Below are 17,369 nucleotides of genomic sequence, written 5' to 3'. Positions count from 1 at the left end.
GCTATTAGATATATATAGTTGAATACTTATATTCCTAAATGTAAAGAAAGGAACTATATATAAGAAAAAAAAATGACTAAGCGAATCCAAAACCGAAATATGTATGTATATATATATATATATATATATATATATATATAGGAAAGGAACAGAGAAAAGAATGGTTGACACTTATCTTTTATATGTAGATGTGAACCAGCACCGGTTACGCTGTCGCTCCAACAGCAAAGCAGCGAAACCGCTTGCTTTTTCCCCTGTGGGGATCCACCACCAATCGAGTTGACCTTCACTGCTGCGAGACGGAATATCCACACTCGGACCGGCACGACACGTACCAGCACACGCGCAGCACCACTACAGCACTCCTCAGCTGCTAGGGGGAAAATTAACACAAACGCTGATCGTAGCGCACTCGTTAGCACCCACAGCGTATCACCACCACAACACTGCACTGCGACGCGAACGCTAAAATAAAGCGGGAATTTAATACTGCAGAGCAAACAGAAATTTCGACTTATCTGTTCGGCTGCCGAATAAGCAATGTAATGTTCGAGTTGATTCAAACGAAAATATGTATCCATTCTGATTTCTGCTAAAATATGTATAGCAACTCGTAGCTTTATCAGAATTCCAGAAATCTAATATTATTCGGTAGCTGGTTGCTTGCATAGAGTAATATTCTTTTTGGGTGTGATGTACCCAAACCGAACCAAGCGCCAATAACAATATTTAGAGTAATCGGAATTCAAAATTCAACCGCTCTTGTGCCCTGTGTGACCTTGTTTGGTCAAATCTATAATTTATAAACTAGCACGGACTTTTCTAGAACTATCACGCGATAATCGAACTTTTTAGGTAATTAAATTGTCTATCTAAAAAACTTTTAAATTAACAAATTATTTTTAATGAAAATTCGGACAATTCCATGAAATCCAACACTTGGCAACCTTTTTCTATCTCTTGTCATTACCGTACATCCATGAGACGCATGGGCCTTCAGATCTCTCGTAATAATTCAGATATATCGGTTCAAAAAAAAAAAAAAAAAAAAAAAAAAACAGGTTAAAAGCTTCTGTCCTTTTGAAACGTTAGTCTAGATATTTTTTTAGGAATGAAGTACCTACCTATTCAAAGTGGCTTAGTTTAGTATGGCCTACACGCCCTGGATACGTTAATGGAAAGGTTTTCTAAACTCGAAGTGTGTCGATACACGATTCACACATACACTCTTAAATATGACGTGTTAGCTTCAATGTAATGCGGCAAATGCATAGCATTTCATAACGAGTTTATTTTTTGCCGCAAATACTAGTCGCTTTACTACTTTTTCCTCGAGAGTACTGCAGTAAAACGTAGTATATTGCGTCTAGTCTACCTTTAAAGCTGAAACAAACAGCGTGTCCGAACTGATCCTGTGACTGCGACGGAGGCTAATGTATGGTACTAACATTTCAGATTAAAAGAAAGGACATAGACTTTTGTTATTGTCCAGAAGGTAAAATTATGGGATAATGATTCCATAAACGTTGACTAATAGGAAATTAAAGAGGCCTGCGAAGAGGCTTTTAGACCAGAATCTACGCTGTAATTAAATTTTCAAAAAATGTATGGGTGTGTGAAAATAGGGCAGGTCAAGTATGTGTGGTTTATGTATACATACATCCCAGCACTGTTTAAAACTAAACTAAACTTCATCGAATTCTTTAAATAAATAGTGTACACGAGACTAAAATTAATCAGAATTAGTGACAGTGTCTTGGAGACTTAAGTCTGCTCATATAGGCACTCTAAATAACTCAATGTTTAGATGAAAAAGAAGCCCAAGATAGAATTCCTTTGCGCTGCAATAAACAAATCTGTACATTAAACTAAAATAGAACAAAAAAAAAAAAAAACCAATTTAGTCAAATTTTCTATACAACTCCTTGCAACTTGCAAAGCTAACACGTCAAAGCCTCTCTACTACTGAAGCACTGGTAAGTCCAGAATACCTTGTCATTAACGTACCCTGCTACACGCCCACAAAGTTTTATTGTTTCGCTCTGAGAGGGTGCCGGCCGAGTTGGCGCAAAATCTTTCTAATTTTGAATTCTAATCTCATACAGAGCACATACTTCTATTTTGTAGGAATAACTTAAAAAGGAAATGTAAGTGATGCGCCCTAATTTTGCGCATTTCGTATTTAAACGTTGATACCGTTTAGTAAAAAAGAAAACATAAGCACAAAGTTGACAGTTAATATATAGAAAATCACTTCCAAAAATATTTTTGAAAATCTGCCCAAATTAATTTTCAGACGGCCTTCGAAAAAATCAAGACCGTCTAAAGGCGGCACTGGGCACTAGAGGGGTAATTGATATTTTTTTAACATTCTTATACGAAATGCGCAGAATTAGGGTGCTTTAGGCGTCGTACACAAATTACGTAACGATAAAAAATCTAGATCTCAGACCCCCTCCCCCCTATGTAACGTTCGATATGAATGATTTGGGTAGTCGGAAATTTAAAAACACAAATTAGGAAAGCATATGTCACTGTATTTATGTGCCGTTACAGAACCTTATGAGTTCTTGTGATATGCCTCCTGAGTGATCCACGGCAACTGTAAAAAGTACTGCAAGCTTCGCAACTGAATGCTTTGTATCCTGTGTGTGCCGCAGTTACGTGATCATTTAAGTGTGATTTTTGAAAATATCTTTTCGGACACTCAGGGCATAAAAAGGTACGCTCTAAGCGATGTGTAAAGCGTATATGTTTTGTCAAATGATCCTTACTGGCGAATCGCATTTCACACTCTATGCAAAGGTAACTTTTTTGATCGTTATGAACATTTCGGATGTGAGCGTTAAGATTGGAACTGGCTGTAAATTCTTTACTACAGTAAAAGCAGGGAAACGCTTTGATAGCTGTGTGCCGTTTGAGATGGTATTTCAATCCTGATATTGACTTAAACTTTTTATCGCAAAGAGTACAGAATAAACTCTCCGGAATGTTTGCATTCGGTTTGGACTGAACATTACGATCCTGAGATGGAATTTTATTCATATAGAATGAGCAATGATGTTTTTCAAGATTAGATTTCTTTATAAATCGCCTATCACAGAATTTACAACGAAAACTGTAACTGTTCGATGTTTCTAGAATATCATAAGTTCTTTCCACTTGTCGCACCAGCGAAAGTGCCTCTTCTGCTTCAGGTATAATGTTTTCCCTAAATCGAGCATTCTCTTTCAAGTGGTCTTGACGATGTCTGTTGTATTCTGATATTTTATTGAAATTCGCACCACAATCATTGCAAATAAGACACGCAACATCATGTGTTTCGGCCAAATGTGTGGTCAAATTATACTGCTTGTCAAAATCATCGTGACACATAGGGCATTTGTATTTTTTTGTAACTTTTGCTGTTGCACCTTCCAAATAAAAGTCGTAATTATCGATTAAATATTCTTCTCCACCTTCGATGTATTTTGTCCATATCTGATCATTTTCAAAAGCCTCGTCCAGAAACTCTTCGAGAATCATCTTATTGTGGTTCAATCCACTAAACCGAAATTCCTGTTTATTATCCTCGGGGGTAGTGCGTAGAAGATTGAAATTTCGCAAAAATATTTCCTGATTTTCACCTTGCTTTGGTTTGTCGCGTTCGTTGTCTAGTTCTACCAAGCTACCTTCTAGTTCTTTAGCAAATAGTGGAACATTGAGTAATTCGTTGCATATTGCACTGGGTTGTTCTAAACATTTATGTTCGAGGTTAATGTGTTTGTTTAATTCAGTTGCATTATTAAATAATAATCCAGATGAGCAATAACCACAGTAAATTTCTTTTAAGACTGTTCCGTGCGCTAATCGTTGATGTCTGTTCAGAGTTTTTCGCTTTTTATCTGTTTTTGTACACATTCCACACTGGAAGAGACGATCAGCATGTGCACTTTCAACATGTTCTAATAAGTGAGCCTCTGTGAACCAACCACGGTTACAATATCGGCAAACGAAGTCTTGGTGATGCTTCATATGATTTAAAAAATTTGCTTTTGTATGAAAATCTAGTCTACACAAATTACAGTGATAGTATTTGTTACTATCCAAATTATTGCAGTAAACCAAGTGTTGTTGACGTCCTCTTCTCGTTTTGAAATAATTGTTGCAAAAATTACACTTGAAATTCCTGAAAGGTTCATTACTGTGTACCAATTTGTTATGAAGCAACAGAGCATCATCAGTCTGGTAAGTATAATTACAAGTTTTACAATCATAATCCAGCTTATCTATTGTATCAGGAATAACTAATGGTAATGCAATATTTTCAACTGCTTTCTCTATTTGGCAGTAGAAAATGTAAGCGGCGTGAAGATCCTTGAAACATTGCAAACAGCAATCCTTGGGTAACTGGCATAACTAAATATAAATAAATATATGAGGTAAATTTGAACCATACAATAAACGCTATGTTACTAACCTTTTTAAATTTGAAAATACCGATCATGTTTTCAAAGGTAACTCCCAATGATTGTATCGATTTATCAATAAAAGCTAAAGAGATTTCATTTTTCGAACACAACGCACAAATGGTCATGATTTTGTTAATCGAATCAGGCTGCTCATAAACCGAATTAAAACTATTTTCTTTTACCTCTAACGCATTAAATACATATTGCATATTACTAAACAAAAGCCAGTAAATGTAACAAATACTAAGTTCTTCTTCTTCTTCTTCCTTCAATCTCCGCTATCAATTCGCGTTGACGGTGTTGCTGATATTTGTTTGGTTTCTGCGTGCGAAAAAGAAAGAAGGAAATATTTTTGCTTTTGTCTTCACGCACATTTTGACAATTACATACGAGAGTTCACGTAGGTGCGAACAGCCTTCGAAATCTCTTTCAACGCGAATAAACCGAAATGACAGTACACGGAAAACAAAATCTACCCAACCGGTGGGTACAAACTACCTGAAATGATGTAAACATTATACAACATGCGTGTTGGGTAATTTTGCAATGCGAACGCTGCACGCTCCCTAAAATGAATTCAAAAATGATTAGAAAACAATTCATTTCCATAAAAAGTGGAACAACACGAAAATTGAGTAACTCTGTTGTTATTCAAAATTGTGTAACCATAGTATGGGCAAATACTGTGTATTTATTATTCAGAATGATGTATACAATTTAACTCATTTTTTGTGTTCAATAAAACTCATTTAGTTCTTAAAAAATATCAGTTTATGTGTACAAAATTATCCATTTATTGAATTAAAAACTACTCAGTTTTGAAATTAAAACCTACACCGATTTAGATTTTGGAACTATCAAGTTTTTGAATAGAAAAATATTCATTTTTGAATTTAGGACTACCATTTTCAGAATTTAAAAGTACTCAGTTTAAGAGTGGAAAACCACTCAGTTTTAAATGTGATGTTAGCGTAGAAAGGGAGGTTTGTGCCAGTAACAGTCAGAACAAAACAAAACTTAGGTTACATTCTATCTGAACGGTGTCTAATTATATTTATTTTTTAAGTATATTTTGCTCTTTTTTTGTGATGCATAATCACTTGATATTTTACTCTCCCACAAATTTCCTGATGACACGAACAACCTGAAAACTTTTGGTTCCTTAGAATGAATAATGAAAAAAGTTTATATGTGTACCTTAAAGCTTTTTAAAATGTCCGTGATTTTTTGGAATCACTCAAACAGCCACAAGAACAGATAACACGGCCGCAAAGGCTAAATAATGGCGCACAAATGTTGAATCTTGCCGCCTTTTCACTCGTGTCAAATAATGGCGTCGTTTTTTCATGCTTAGTACTCAAAATTGAGTTATAGTGGTAAATTCAAAAATGAGTTATTCTAGATTAATCTAAAATCAGTGTAAAAATTACACAGCATCACCAAATGCAGTATTCATTTTTTGACGTTTTCATGCAACTTATGAAATTGAATTAAAACTAAATCATTCGCCGTGTTACTTTTCACGAGCGTGTGAGTCATTTCAACTTGATAGATTTAAAAAAAAAAAAAAACTTGATGGATTTTAAACATTCTCTTAAGCCTGTATTACACTCTTTGACCAAGCGTCAAATATTTGGCACTTTTTGACAGATACAAATTTGGTCAAAGATAATTATTTGTCACTCTCCAATTTTAACATGAGGCAAACACGGGCAAACAACAACCATGATGTCAAATAAATTTGAACATTATGTCAGAAGGTCAAATATTTGACCATTAGACAAAGAGTGTACTACAGGCTTAAGGGCCTAAACAGAGTAACCACATACATAAGACATACGTAACACTGGCGTTTTTTTCTGGTACACTTTGCCCCATAGTACTCCGTACCTCGCCCTGTCAAACTGCTCGATAAATAATGAACAAAATGAATTTTCTTTTTCTCGGCCTTATTGAGCCCCAAAGAAAATCCCCTAAGGAACTGTCAAAAAGTTATTTACAAAATCAATGCAGCATTTTTCAAGTAGGAACGAGACAAATGCAGGGCTGCGCAGGTACACTGCCTTTAAAAACAACTCAAACAGAGGTTTTTTTACAGAGGTTGGTACTTTCGAGTAGTTCATTTTGTACCAACTTTTTTGGAAGATTTCTTCCTGAGTGTTACGTATGTCTTATGTATGTGGAGTAACCATGTAGTTACTCATTTTTGATTTAACTCATTTCAGATACAGCATGAATTAGCCAAACTGAGTAACTGTTACTCAGTTTCGTTAATTTGACTTTCCTACGCAAAAGAAAACAATAAGAATTTCAGAAATTAAAATTTGAAAACAACATAAGAAAAATCGTTAAAAAGTTATAGGTTTATTTCCCATCAAGTTACGTAATTATTAATAACTATATTATTTCCGTATCTTCCGCATTGCTTCGCGTACAAAGCTACAATTTTGTTAACAGTTGTGCGGGAACTGTAGTTTACCAGATTGTGTCTGTTAATTTTCGCATCATCCTTCCTTGTGCCGCGATGACATCTGATCGACAACAATCATGGAGAAAAAGCCTGCACTAGGGAGAGCCCAATCGTGGATAAATGCCCATCATCGCTGTGTTTATTGTTTGGTGTTAGGGAGGTGCAGGTGCTCACGTATTTAACTTCAAGATTGCGATGGAAATCGTACAATGAACGAATTCCTTCTGGTATTATGACTGTAAGGGCCATTCTCACCAACAACCTTGCACCAAACATAGACAAATTTTGTAGTTTTTCCTCCGACAGCATCACGGTTTACTTCCACGGTATTAACGGTATACTTCCAGTTAAATAGGAATCAACTTACAAGAAGAATAAGCATTACCGTTTCATCCATGATTCAGGAATACGGATCTGACCACTCAAATAGCTTGATCAATGTGTTACAAAATCAATGTAACAAAAACAAAAGTTATTCGAACAAGCGGACGTGTTTGATGTTTTTATGCACTTATTCTTCGCTTTTCGTTCCCTTACTACTGCAGCACACATTTATTTGACTTGTGGCTCATATATCAAAGAGCGGATTGTTATTTTATTGTAAACTATTCGTTTCAGTTTCAAAACTAAATCCATGTACGAATGAGCGAAACAAACAGGGAATCGTTAAATGCCTAGCTTTTGTTTACAGCAAACTGATATAAAATGAACGGTTACTCAAAAGTGAGTAAAACAAAATAGTACGAAAACTGAGTGAAAGTTACTCAGTTTCGTTAATCAATGTTACTCATTTTTCTGACATTTTGAATCAAAATACAAAAGTGAGTGCTTTCTAACCAATTCAGAGTTAAATTGAACGAGCGTGTATTCGGGAAGGTATTTATGGGTAAAAGTGATTTACCTACCTTTGGTAGGCTGAGCAGATTTTCTCGGGATGAAATCGGGACAAATGGGTTCAAAAAACGGGACACCTGATAAAATTGATTTTTGAAAATTCTTACCAAGCAAAGCATGCAAAAAAATATTCATTGCTTTGATAAACTTACCCGATCCTGAAGAGTGTGATTTTTTGCAATGAGTTCCTGAAATTTGTCACATGATGATCGAGATTTTGACTAACAATTATCATGGTCTCAACTTTCAAACGTGACTTTTTCGTCAGTTCACGATACGTTCCAGTGGTGCGGTACTGTCAGGAAGGCACAAACGCACGGAAACTTATTTTCCATTTAGGAAAATCTTAATGCAAAGCTCTATTTAAGATTTTATCAAGGAGTATCCGAAAACGGTACAAAATGGCAAAAAGACAGGACCGTTAAACTCAGTCGAGAAAACGGTACTGTTCCGTTCAAAACGATACGTCTGGTCAGCCTCACTTTTGGGTACCTGCACGGAAGTCATCATTTAGGCAAAGTTGAATACCTTGATATCAAAAACTCCATACGAATTTTTACCCAAAACTAGGCATTCGCATTTTACTAAGCTGTTGCGTTGTTTTTACAAATTTTTATGCGTATTTTCCACCTAAACCAGCGAAAACATTCAGGTTTACGTAAATTTACGTTGCTTGTTCATGTTCGCTTGGTAATATTTTCTTTGTGTGTACGAAGCTGCTAACATTTGTTAGGTTTTTATGAGAAAAAAAGAAGGAAAAATTTTTGCTTTTGTATCACGCACATTTTGACAAATAGGTTCCAAAACTACACCAGTTTTTATATATAATTTAAAAACCTAAATTAATCCACCTAGCGGTGAGACCCAGCCTTTCTCCTTCGAACTTATAATTTGTTAAAATAGATTTACTCCAACACTTAAAAAATACACCTTGATTATTTCTGCTGGATTTGTTATTCATTGTAAACAACAAATTTTTGGTAGCCAACAGCACAACTATACCGAACATTTAAAATTTAACATATCATCGGCTTCGTGCAAGACTGGCACAACTCAAAATTTTGCATTTTTGAGTTTTTGATGGCAAACGATGCCAAATACTGTTAAGTTTCATCACACGATATCCCATTTCGAAAATCACAAAAATTCCAGAGTTTTGAGTAGAAGTGCCTTTGCTGCACAAATCGAAATTTCTCCATAAAGTTAGTAAAAATAAGGTTTTAACTTGGACAACGTGAGCACGTAATATGTGAATAATAGACCCAAAGGTGTTTAATAAAGATTGGTAATCTTAAACTTCAAAGTTTTCTTGAAAATCGAAAAATAAATTTTTGACGCAAATTTTCAAACGCGTTTTTCTAGAAACTATTATCGAATTTCTTTATTCCACCAGCTCACCTCGTTTTGACCTGGAAGCTCACTAACTGCTGTCAAAACCCTTTTTTATTCGCTCGATTTTGACCCAGTTTTGACCTGCCGTGCTGCCCGAAGCGCACTGTAAAATTTGTCAGCTTCAACCCACCACCGCACGTGCTAGGTTCGTAAACAATTTTCTGGCATCTCTTTCTTACTTGCGTCTTAAATGGCGATGACGTTTCATTATTCTTCGGCAGTTTTGCCCGCACACAGTGGAATAAAGAAATTCGCTATATGTTTTTTGAGTTGTGCCAGTGTTGCACGAAACCGACGATATGAATATAAATTAACACATATACATGAAAATAACATTAAATTCTTTCAACTATGATGCGATATGATGCGATTTTGTTTTTGATTGTGGTATGATCGATCTGTACTCATATACTGCCTTTAAATATTCAAATTCTTTAAGTCAACGTTAGTCAGTAGATTTCAAATAATGTATAATTAAATGTTGTTCCTTATACAGTCGCCGTTCGATAACTGCAAGTCTTTTAACTGCAACGCTTTTTGACTGCAAGACCGATAGCTGCAACAACTTTGCAGTTATCGGACCGCAATCCGTCAAATCTGAAGTCAAAGTCATATTTGACATTGAAGTGACAAATCTCGCGGGGGGATTCTAAATGCATTCGAAAATAAAAATTGTTGAATCTCTAGAAACATTTCAAAAGGACTTTTCATTCTTCTCGATTTTTTTCGATTCCGTTTACTTGTCTCTTCATTCTACATGGGAGATTATAGATCTCCACTATTAATCAATGAAGCCAAATCACCATGTTATGTGGTTCACTTTCCGTAATTATTATAAGAGAAAAAAAAATTCCTTGTGCATTGTTTGGCTAGCTTTCACGTCACGGATCCTGCTGACATTGATGTTGCTCTTACTTGCGTTATGTCAGCGGTTCCGAGCTTTCTGTCAAAATTTCATTCATGAATTGAGTTCAGAAACGTCTCGTAAAATGGTCTTCTGTAGTGATGAACTTTATCTTCGCCTACATATTGGTTATGTAAAGTAGTTACTAAATAAATTTGTCAGCTTCAACCCACCACCGCACGTGCTAAGTTCGTAAACAATTATCTGGCATCTCTTTCTTACTTGCGTCTTAAATGGCGATGACGTTTCATTATTCTTCGGCAGTTTTGCCCGCACACAGTGGAATAAAGAAATTCGCTATATGTTTTGAAGTAGAATACTTCTCTCAGGAAGTTCGGCTACATAGGGATGTGAAATGAAAATCTAAAACTGAAAAAAGTGAGAAATATGTCCAATTTCAAATGCTAATAAATCGGTTAGTTTTCGATGGATTTCCTTCGTTTTTGCAGCAATCGATTAGAAAATCTTCTAAGATTCCTACCAAATGCATGAAATTGCAATTTTATCATTCGAACTATTGTACTATTGAAAATTCTTAAGCCTTGTCAAAACACAAAATTCGACCTCTGATTGGTCGTTATACCGCGCTCTCCCAAGCACGGTCGGCAGAGTTACGGTCCTAGTAAATTGGGAATGCATCATTTGGCCTATATAAGAGCTTCATCAGATAATAAACAGACATTTCATCGGATATTAAATCGAACAACTGAAATTTGAAGAACACAAATGAATATTTGAAGAGTTAATATTTTCTCGTTTTGCGCTATAATCCAAAGTTAATTATCTTCATCTACATACTTACTCTGACTATTATTACGTGTTTGCGTCGCTTAGTGTTTGGCTACGGTCATGCAGAACGCAAACAACGGCGCGATGCGATTCGGCAAGACGAAATGTGTTGAAATGTATAGCTCTACTTCGCCTTAGAAAGAGCTGTACATTTCACCACGGTAAGGCGAATCGCATCGCGCCGGCATTCGCGTTCTGCACAACCGTAGCCTTTTTTCCGTTCCTGTTTAATGATGTCGTATTAAATGTGCATATTACAATTCGGCAGCACTTCAACTTCTCATTTGCACAAAATTTAAAAATATTCAATGAACTTCATTCAAAATATCAAACAAAAAGAAATTACAATACTGCCAATGAACGGTCAACGTTTATTTACTAGAAAAAATGACTGACACGCAAGCAGCCGTGTTATCTTTCTTGTAAAAGTATTCTACTTCAACCTTGCGGTCGTGGCTTTGCATACAACCTTCCTGTGATTTTTTGAGTTGTGCCAGTGTTGCACGAAACCGACGATATGAATATAAATTAACACATATACATGAAAATAACATTAAATTCTTTCAACTATGATGCGATATGATGCGATTTTGTTTTTGATTGTGGTATGATCGATCTGTACTCATATACTGCCTTTAAATATTCAAATTCTTTAAAACAACGTTATTCAGTAGATTTCAAATAATGTATAATTAAATGTTGTTCCTTATACAGTCGCCGTTCGATAACTGCAAGTCTTTTAACTGCAACGCTTTTTAACTGCAAGACCGATAGCTGCAACAACTTTGCAGTTATCGGACCGCAATCCGTCAAATCTGAAGTCAAAGTCATATTTGACATTGAAGTGACAAATCTCGCGGGGGGATTCTAAAGGCATTCGAAAATAAAAATTGTTGAATCTCTAGAAACATTTCAAAAGGACTTTTCATTTTTCTCGATTTTTTTCGATTCCGTTTACTTGTCTCTTCATTCTAGATGGGAGATTATAGATCTCCACTATTAATCAATGAAGCCAAATCACCATGTTATGTGGTTCACTTTCCGTAATTATTATAAGAGAAAAAAAAATTCCTTGTGCATTGTTTGGCTAGCTTTCACGTCACGGATCCTGCTGACATTGATGTTGCTCTTACTTGCGTTATGTCAGCGGTTCCGAGCTTTCTGTCAAAATTTCATTCATGAATTGAGTTCAGAAACGTCTCGTAAAATGGTCTTCTGTAGTGATGAACTTTATCTTCGCCTACATATTGGTTATGTAAAGTAGTTACTAAAACGCAATAAATTATGATACGGAAAATATGGCTTTCAAATTTATTAATCAAAAAGCTTACCTATTTTAGTTTTCTGCTATTTTTTGCTACTATGTACTTCATTAAAAAAATACATTTCGACATCATTGAAAACAAAAATGGTAGTGACGGACCCCCCTCTAAATTTTGGCATGTGTCAAGTGTTGCAGTTATCAAACGGCATTCGATAACTGCAATGTAAACATGTTGCAGTTAGCGAACGACGACTGTACATTAGGGTGTCCCAAAATTGCACAAGTTTGGGGCTCACTCTCCAGATGATAGAAAATGGTGTTACGAACAAACTTTTGTTCGGCGGCAGCTCTAGAATATGATGTTTTCAACTGGCCCCGATGACTTTTTTGAAAAAATCGGGTTTTCTCATGTTAGATCCAAAAAACATGTCCAGTTATTCAATTTTCCGTGAAACCTAATCCTTTTATTTTTTACAGGTTCCTTAGGGTCCAAACTGTAAGGGAAAAATTTGTTTCGGATTGATTATCGTCAATTTATTTTCCTAAAAAAAATTCTATCGTTTGGAAAAGAGATTTTTCAAGAATACTTTGACATTCAATCAACAAAAGTGGGTATTAAACCTAATGCTCTCACCAACTGAATGCCATTAAAAGTTGGGGTCATTGATAACTGTTAAGCTTCAACATTTCGATTTGGCATCAAGATAATAATTTCTTTCCATCCAGACCTTGGGATCTTCCTGAATAAAAAAACGTGATACCAAACCGCAGTCTATCGAAAAAACTTTAGTGACTTCTCTGTGAGTCCACTAGGTTTCTACAGACGAAAATTTTTTAACGCTTGAATTGTCGTTTTCACTGCTCACTTTTTTCAAGTTTTGTACCACCTCCTCTTCGAGTCATCATTAACATTTTTATCGAAAAATACCAGGCTAACATTGACTTCCGGAAGATACCACAAGTGCAGTCTGCAGACCCGCCACCGTACCGAAGTCACCGGAGATTGCGGGTTCGAGTCCCATCTGAATAAGTTTTTTTTTCTAATTTTAAGTTGCACTTTCTGTCCTTGTTCCTTTTTCGCATCCTCGTTAAATTTTTTACATTTCCTCCCCTTTAATAAACTTGTTAATTTGGAAAATCTATACCGAGCGTCTTAGCAGAATGATTTATAAAATCAAAAGAAATAAGTATCGGTTTCCGGTAGACTCTACTGGAAATTTGGGAAATAAATATTGAAATTCAGTCCGCGCAAATATATATTTCGACTGTGACATACAGTCATCCTCAGTGCCTATGTGGACTGGTAAAGAGCAGATATGGTACGGTAAACAAACCCACCGCATAATTCCCTACCTAACTCTAATTAAGAGGGCTAAATTTCCATTTTACCTACTACAAATAAAAAACAGGGTTTACGCTTTGCTCTTTACCAGTCCACATAAGCACTGAGGATGACTGTATGTCACCGTCGAAATATATATTTGCGCGGACTGAATTTCAATGTTTATTTCCTAAATTTCTAGTAGAGTCTAACAGAAACCGATAATTATTTCTTTTGATTCTATAAACTTGATAATATTTATTCAATTTTTTCACTCGACTTTGATTATTGTAGGAAAACATTAAAATTCAACTTTTTGTTCCACAGTAAATCACTAATAAATCAAAACCAAGTAATTTTAGAGCCATGTAATCTTTGGCATTGTTCTTCCCCATAAAATTTTCCAACTTTGAATGGTATTCAGTTGGTGAGAGCATTAGGTTTAATACCCACTTTTATTGATTGAATGTCAAAGTATACTTGAAAAATCTCTTTTCCAAACGATAGATTTTCTTTTAGGAAAATTAATTTACGATAATCAATCCGAAACGAATTTTTCCCTTACAGTTTGGACCCTAAGGAACCTGTAAAAAACATAAAAGGATTAGGTTTCATGGAAAATTGTATAACTGGACATGTTTTTTGGATTTAACATAAAAACCAATTTTTTCCAAAAAGGCATCGGGGCCAGTTGAAAACATCATATTCTAGAGCTGCCGCCGAACAAAAGTTTGTTCGTAACACCATTTTCTATCATCTGGAGGGTGAGCCCCAAACTTGTGCAATTTTGGGACACCCTACTGTACATTAATTTGAATGATCTTATCAGTGAAATTGAAATTCTTTAACGAAGTTGATATTACTGATCGTTTCTGAGAGGCATCTAATGAATGGCCAAATACCAATCAATATGGGTTCTTGAAACCTGGATTATACCCAGAGGCCAGAAACCGACATAAAACCCAATTTTCAATCCAGGTGACCGCTCCTGGTTGCCTGATAATCATAAAATCCATCATAAAATTGCCGAACTGCCTAATCTGGGTATTTCTATGGCGAAGATGACGACAGTTTCCGATCAACAGCCTAAAGTGACAAGTATCATCCAATACGATTTGGGGAAGCAGTATGATACCCTGAGGCCAGAAATCATTCACATTACCCAATGTGAGTTTTCCAGTACCCGGGATGATGCTCAGAGACCAGGAATCAACCTCACACTTCATTTTGAAATCCGAATTTGCGACCCCTGTTTTCTTTAAACAAGTCGTGTAACCTTTGAAAGAAGAGATTTTCAATATTTTTACAATTTAACACATAATGGATAAAATAAAAGTCCGATTACACTGGTCAACACAAATGCAGCCCCGAAGGTCAAACTAAGAAAAAATGAAAATAATAGCTTATTATAGAATTTATAGATTAATTATAGATAATTTTAGAATTTTTTACATTCTAGGGCAACTATTATGAGCTTTAGAGCAGCATTTTTTCGATTTTGTCAATTTGTCATAAAACAACTAAACCTTCAATTTAAAACTAAGATTGTTGAAATCAGTGATGCCATCTTTGGCAAAACGAGTGAATTTGATAAAGTTTTCTGAACACCTTTCTTTTCATAACCTTCAAACTACATGTTCAATCATAAAAAAATTCGTTATTTAAGGGTTTCATTTGATACCTATTTTGTTCAAATCGGTTGTGTAGTTTCTGAGATAATGGAGTTTCATAACTTTTACATTTTGATACATAACAGACAAAGTTACAGTCCGATTATAATAAAATTCAATAGGGTTTTATCAAGCAACTAGACCTTTCTATTGCAACTTATTTTGTGAAAATCGGTCAATCCATCTCTGAGAAAAGTGGGTGAGTTCAAACAGTCTTAGAAACATGTTTCTTGTCATAGCCTGATTTCACATTATTATACATAACGGACAAAGTTAAAGTCCAATAACAATAAAATTCAATAGGGTCTTATGGGGCAACAAGACCTTCCATATGACACTAATTTTGTGAAAATCGGTCCAGCCATCTCTGAGAAAGCGAGTGAGTTTGAACAGTGTTTGAAACACGTTTCTTTGCATAACTTTTGAACTACATGTCCAATCATTATAAAATTATTTCACAAATGGTTCAAAAAACAAGCCCGTTCTTTTGATACCAATTTTGTTCATATCGGTTTTGTAGTTTCTGAGATAATGAAGTTTTGTGATTTTCACATTTTGATACATAACCTCGAAAGTAAAAATCCGATTACAATAAAATTCAATAGGGTCTTATGGGACAACTAGACCTTTCATTTGCAATAAGTTTCATGAAAATCGGTCCAGCCATCTCTGAGAAAATCGAGTGAGATTGGGTGACCGTTACATACATACACACACACACACACACACATACACACACACATACACACACACACAGAAAATGCTCAGCTCGTCGAACTAAGTCGATTGATATACGAGATTCGACCCCTTGGAGCACTTTTAGACCTTTGATTTTTTCAGTGATTGCTATACCTTTCTAGGAGAAAGGCAAAAAGCTGCGTTTTATGAGCAAAACGTGATTTTCAAATAAAAAATCACAGGAAGGTTGTATGCAAAGCCACGACCGCAAGGTTGATGTAGAATACTTTTACAAGAAAGATAACCCGGCTTCTTGCGTGTCAGTCATTTTTTCTAGTATATAAACATTGACCGTTCAGTGGCAGTATTGTAATTTCTTTTTGTTTGATATTTTGAATGAAGTTCATTGAATATTTTTAAATTTTGTGCAAATGAGAAGTTGAGGTGCTGCCGAATTGTAATATGCACATTTAATACGACATCATTAAACGGGAACGGAACAAAGGCTACGGTTATGCAGAACGCGAATGACGGCGCGATGCGATTCGCCTTACCGTGGTGAAATGTACAGCTCTTTTTAAGACGGAGTAGAGCTATACATTTCAACACATTTCTTGCCAAATCGCATCGCGCCTTTATTTTCGTTCTGCATAACCGTAGTCAAATACTAAGCGACGCAAACACGTAATAATAGTCAAAGTATGCATGTAGATGAAGATAATTAACTTTGGATTATAGCGCAAAACGAGAAAATAATAACTGTTCAAATATTCATTTGTGTTCTTCAAATTTCAGTTGTTCAATTTAATATCCGATGAAATGTCTGTTTATTATCTGAAGAAGCTCTTACATAGGCCAAATGATGCATTCCCAATTTACTAAGTCCATAACTCTGCCGACCGCGCTTAAGGAAGCAATCGTATAACGACCAATCGGAGGTCGAATTTTGTGTTTTGACAAGGCTTAAGAATTTTCAATAGTACAATAGTTCGAATAATAAAATTGCAATTTCATGCATTTGGTAGAAATCTTAGAAGATTTTCTAATCGATTGCTGCAAAAACGAAGGAAATCCATCTAAAACTAACTGATTTATTAGCATTTGAAATTGGACATATTTTTCACTTTTTTCAGTTTTAGATTTTCATTTCACATCCCTATGTAGCCGATGTAGCAGTTGCAATGGTGTACGTAATACCAGAGTTAGCTGTCACTTTGTTTTGTTTTGGTCATTATCGCCATTGTCTTTTTGTCGCGTTTGTGCTACTGTACGAAAATTTTGCCAATTTACTGAAAAATGATGGAACTTAATATTAATTTGCAAGAAAATGCATTGGTAGTGAACGATTATGGTACGGTGGTTTTGACACATTTTTTTTTATTTGGACACATGCGTGTGAATGTGTTGGTGTCTTCAAAACTGCACTCTGTTTCTTTCGCGGACTGTCCGGGACAGAAAAAGGATAGTCCGGTAAATGAAAAAAAAAAAAATAGGACAAAGTGTAGTCCGCGTTGTAGCTACACCGCAAAAACGAAA

The 17,369-nt window shown here is 35.4% G+C and overlaps 2 protein-coding genes across 2 annotated transcripts in view; both read right to left on the bottom strand.

Annotated features, from left to right (window-relative positions):
• Positions 1-4,875, bottom strand: part of LOC129731026 (protein RFT1 homolog) — a 90,968-nt gene extending 86,093 nt beyond the window's left edge. Inside the window, exon 1 of the mRNA XM_055690741.1 lies at positions 4,842-4,875. The gene's annotated coding sequence lies outside the window, so the exon portion shown is untranslated. The remainder of the gene's footprint in view (positions 1-4,841) is intronic.
• LOC129731025 (zinc finger protein 184-like) lies at positions 2,517-4,746 on the bottom strand. The gene is made up of 2 exons (XM_055690739.1): positions 4,460-4,746; positions 2,517-4,398 (listed from the first exon to the last, which is right to left on the bottom strand). The coding sequence occupies exons 1-2, from the start codon at positions 4,658-4,660 to the stop codon at positions 2,551-2,553; spliced, it is 2,049 nt and encodes a 682-aa protein (XP_055546714.1). The 5' UTR covers positions 4,661-4,746; the 3' UTR covers positions 2,517-2,550.
• Positions 4,876-17,369: the final 12,494 nt, after the last annotated feature.

This window comes from Wyeomyia smithii, chromosome 3 (assembly GCF_029784165.1).
Source record: "Wyeomyia smithii strain HCP4-BCI-WySm-NY-G18 chromosome 3, ASM2978416v1, whole genome shotgun sequence".
In the NCBI taxonomy this organism is placed as follows: domain Eukaryota; kingdom Metazoa; phylum Arthropoda; class Insecta; order Diptera; family Culicidae; genus Wyeomyia; species Wyeomyia smithii.
The sequence above is the reverse complement of the archived record's forward strand: the minus strand, read 5'-3'. Positions and strand labels throughout refer to the sequence as shown.

Excerpts from the sequence above, each read along its gene's own strand:
- LOC129731025 (XM_055690739.1), bottom strand. The coding sequence starts at position 4,660 with ATGCAATATGTATTTAATGCGTTAGAGGTAAAAGAAAATAGTTTTAAT. Across the intron at positions 4,399-4,459 it reads GTATTTTCAAATTTAAAAAG|TTATGCCAGTTACCCAAGGA; the intron begins GTTAGTAACATA and ends ATTTATATTTAG.